Source organism: Aplidium turbinatum, chromosome 3, assembly GCF_918807975.1.
Source record: "Aplidium turbinatum chromosome 3, kaAplTurb1.1, whole genome shotgun sequence".
NCBI lineage: Eukaryota > Metazoa > Chordata > Ascidiacea > Aplousobranchia > Polyclinidae > Aplidium > Aplidium turbinatum.
In genome coordinates this window covers 33,950,806-33,955,168 of record NC_137474.1, presented here as the reverse complement: position 1 = coordinate 33,955,168, position 4,363 = coordinate 33,950,806, and the positions used below count along the sequence as shown (strand labels likewise).

The 4,363-nt window shown below is 35.1% G+C and overlaps 1 protein-coding gene across 2 annotated transcripts; it reads left to right on the top strand.

Annotated features, from left to right (window-relative positions):
* Window positions 1–395: 395 nt before the first annotated feature.
* On the top strand, window positions 396–3,261 carry LOC145767072 (uncharacterized). 2 transcript variants are annotated; one of them, XM_082578818.1, is made up of 3 exons: window positions 396–618; window positions 1,186–1,433; window positions 2,469–3,261. In XM_082578818.1, exons 1-3 carry the CDS (start codon window positions 450–452, stop codon window positions 2,664–2,666), a joined length of 615 nt encoding a protein of 204 aa, XP_082434944.1. In that variant the 5' UTR covers window positions 396–449; the 3' UTR covers window positions 2,667–3,261. The 2 variants fall into 2 exon arrangements, with proteins under 2 accessions (XP_082434944.1, XP_082434943.1); XM_082578817.1 differs by having other exon boundaries at window positions 2,466–3,261.
* The last annotated feature ends 1,102 nt before the right edge of the window (window positions 3,262–4,363 follow it).

Genomic DNA, 4,363 nt, shown 5'->3' with positions numbered 1-4,363 from the left:
AGAAATCAAAATCAATGCCACTGGATTTGATGCTTGGGTTTGGCACAAAACAACGCATAGTTGCTCTTGACTTTTAGTGTGATGTGGTCATCGACGTGGAAATCTTGTTTAATCGTTGGGCCATCTTCGGAAACGAAGGACGAACATCAGACCACAGAACCTTATATTTTAACTTCTGCACTACAGGAAAGTTATTAGACTTTTGCAATGTTGGATTTCCTTTGGTAACGTAACACACAAAGCAAGTCGTTTTTTTTTTTGGAAAACGACATTATTCCAACAAGCCTGTTGTGTAGAAGGTCTCTTGTACCTTTTTCTCGGAGGAATAAAGTTACTATGCAGATGGATTATATAAATGCAATCAGAATAACATTGCTCATTCCATATGTGTACTTACGAAAGGAACTGTAGCTTGCAATTTCCACGAAAATACATTCAGTCAGTCGACAATGCAGCTTCTTCAAGTCACGATTTGCTTGTTAATGTTCAGCTTTGCATTGGGTGAAGTGGTTGACATGATGTCGACCTGCCAAGACCCTCATAATGATTGTGAAGAAATAATTATCTCCAAGGGTTGTGATTGCACAGAGATGGCTTCTTTGCTTCGATATGCCATACGTAAGTATAAACAATCTATAGATCTATTGATCAACTTTTCTTGCTTTTAATTTTACTTCAGAATTTTTGAAAGTTATGAATAAATAGCATTACATCTCAATCAAAATTTATCAGATATTTTTGAAACAAATTAGATTTGCATGCTAGCAATTTTTGTTTATTCTTATATGAATTTCATAAATCCGCATAATAGTTATTTTACCATGAGTTTAGAAGCACGTTGCGTTATGACAAAAGCACAAGATCAGTTTGATCATGGAATGATAACGTTTGGTTTAGCGCAGTTGATTAGTTTTATTAGCTGTGGTTAGGAAAGTTGGCATGGAAGTCCTGAGGGTACTTTTAGGCCCGGCCATGGGATGGTTTAAAAGCCCCGAGGAGGCCCTGAACTTGAAGGAACCACATCGTATTCTTTCGATACAGTGTGTTTTTTATAGAAGTTTGTTGATTTAGAGACCGATGATCTCATTAGTACCGGCCCGAAACCATTCTCTCAACGGCTTTGGCTGTCGTTGATTCCCTTTGTTTTTCTACCAGCAGCTTACTTATACTAAAGCTGTTTTGCAGACTCGCTTCAGTGCGTTGGCGGAGTGGTTGTGGACAACATTTGTTACAAACTGCCTTATGTTGTTGGTCGTAGCATTACTTACAGCGAAGCATCTGATCTTTGTCTCTTTCATGGCGGCAAGCTGGCAGAAGTTAAAACAAAAGAAGTTTATGATGCTATTTTTGATTACGTCAAAGCTACTTGGAACTATGATGTCGAACATCCAGATTGGGATCGAATTGGTGTTTGGATTGGAATGACTTACCAGGTGACAATGCTTTCCTCATAGTTGTAAACCGGAGATTTGTATTTTGAACTTAAAAATGAAAATTCTGGACTGAATTCAGACTATGTTGGCTGAATTATTTTTTTGGAAAATTTGCCTATTGTCAAACTTTTTGTAGTTGTGCTTGTGTTAGCTATGTAACATATAGCTCCAGCAACAAAAATTAGCTGTTCTAACAAAATAACGCTAAAGCTGTTGATATTACATAGACCTATTACTTTTCAATCAGTGTTGCCTGCTTGGTGATTCCACGTATTCCTTGATAAAGGTGAAATCAGAACAGATACAAGTTGTTTGCAACCTACAATTTTTTTTCTTTAAAATTGACAGCTTCATACGGATTAAAGTTTAAGATTGTTCAACTTCTAATTAAGGCTATACCAAAACAAATTTATACGGCCTTTCAATTTATCTTCATATTTCAAATAGGACACAAACTTTTATGAAGTGTCCGTTTATTTGTTTTTATTGGTAATGAGGCTCCAGTTATTTTAGATATATTATGATCTGTGGAATAAAAGAGGATTTGCCGTTCATGTTTTAATCGTTTGGTTATTAGCTAGATCCTCTGGGATCCATGAAGTATTTTGAAAAAAATTGTGAATTATCAAATAAAATGTACTACTAAAGTTAAATGCGTGACCAATTTTCTTTCGGAATTGATTCATACATCTGCTACAGCACTACTTGAATCACGTCGTCGCTAAATTTCAAAACGCACCTACACCTATATTCGCGCAATCAAACTTAAATTGACACACAAACGCAACAAAATTAGAGTTTGAATTCATATACAAAAATAGTGAAAAATCCCTTCACGACTTGCTACATTGTACAATACAAAAATCATATTTGAGTTGTACACTAGCTACTAGCTATAAAAAAATATACATCTCAAAGTTTTTCTCTTGTACGGTGTTTGCGTTTAATTGTGCTCAAGTTAAAAATCGCTGTAGTCAGATTGACTGCGTCATACTAGGCTACAATGTTGTATTGTTTTTTTGTTTTTTTAAGCAGAATGGATACTCTGTGGCCTTAAACGGTGACACTGGGTACTTAAAATGGAAACCAGGGTATCCTTTATCTGACCCGGATAGAACAAAAATATCGATAACTGTTCCAATCAGTCCAAAGTGCTCAACAGACTTATATCACATGTGGAACGGACCTCCCAGTACAATATCTGTTCCCATCTGCCAGCTTTGGGATGAATGAACTACACTACTGGGTTGTATACGCCAATTACGCCATGAACACAAGAAAGTTTTGCTTGTAGGCTTACGGGCGTAGATTGTAATTTATGTTTTTAGTAATTGTTTTTAATTTGTTTGGAAACACTAGTGCTGTTACATTATTGCATGATTTGTTTGATGGTGTGATTCTAAGTTTCCTCAAACACGTGAAAATTGGCCCAATCCCATCATTGAGTTTGTTAGCAAAGTGCATTGAATTTAAATTGAAAACTGAAATGATAGCTGATATAAATCAATTATATGATACGTTCTTTTGGTGTAAATTAAACAAACTATCAAAAGATGTGTAAAGTGATAATTCCAACGTTTCGTCAATCAGACGCGAATGTCTTTTTCCGAGGCTTAGTTCAGGTAGTCACTATCTGTCTAGCATGGCAGAACACCGGACCATGTTGCTGTCAATCAGACTTTTTATTGCAGAAACACTTTAGCTTTGTTTACACCAGAATAAGGCATCATGTCATTGAATTGAATGCCTAGTGAACAGCCTTATTCAATTTGTATAGTTGATTTAAATGTTGCAATTGAAATTAAAATTAAATTAACTATAACATTGATGATGCGATGAAGTTGGCGTGTGGCTGTATGTTCAGTATTTGTGGTTTGGATTACCTGCACTCCAATGAACAGGAAAAGTTGCAAAACTGAAGTCAACCAGCAGCAAAAAGAACATGACGATTTTACAATTGTTTATAAAAAAGCAACGTGAAACAAAGTAAAACACTAATCGAAAATTTTTACATTTTAAAAATTTTATGCCGAAATATATTCTTGATTCACGAAAGATTTAGGCGTTTGCAGCTGATATTACTCACATTACTTGGATTAAAATAGTTGGTTCTGCTGCAACTTTTATATACACATTTTTTCAGTTCATTTCAATGAAATTAAATTGATAGCTCAACAACTTTTAAACCCAAATTGCAAAAATTCATGTACAGTTTTAAGTTTCGCCCACGAGCCCAGCCTCATGGGCGAAACACGGTGTCAATCGCTGTCAATTCTTGCTACAAATCGGCTGCCGAGAAACATATCGTTGATTGGATAGTCTGAATGGCTAGCGTGGAAGCTACACCGTTATGGTTAGCGAATCGCAGCTGCTCGCTGTACTAGCGAGTGCTCAGCCTTGTGCTGATAGCCGGGAAGAACGCCCCTCTCTTCACAGAATGTTTATTTATTGTGTATCTTTAACTTCCATTTGTTTATTCTTGAAAGATTCTGATTTTCACAATGGGCCTTTAGTTACAGGTGGAAGACACATTTTTTTTAATTTTGAACTATCGAATTTGATCGTCTTATGCTAAGCTTTCCTTTGTTTGGCGAGTTTAATTACCATATTTCCACCTAAAATAATTAGAAGTTGGCTAGGTGGTGTTATTTTCCATCGAGAGAACATTAACATGTAATGTGCATTGTTCTCCTCGAAAAACGGCAATGTATAAACTAAAAGTTAATAAAACAGTTTTTACAGAAAAAAATGAAAATTTTGCTTCTGATCGACTATTATGTTTTTCAATTATTAAAAACAAATTCTGTCATTAAAAAAATAATAATAATTCTTTAAATGCCATAAACAAAAAGAGACATGAAGACAATATGAGGAACTTTTACATGAAAAATAGCCTAATTTTCAGAGTAAAAAATGTGTTTTGGATAAAA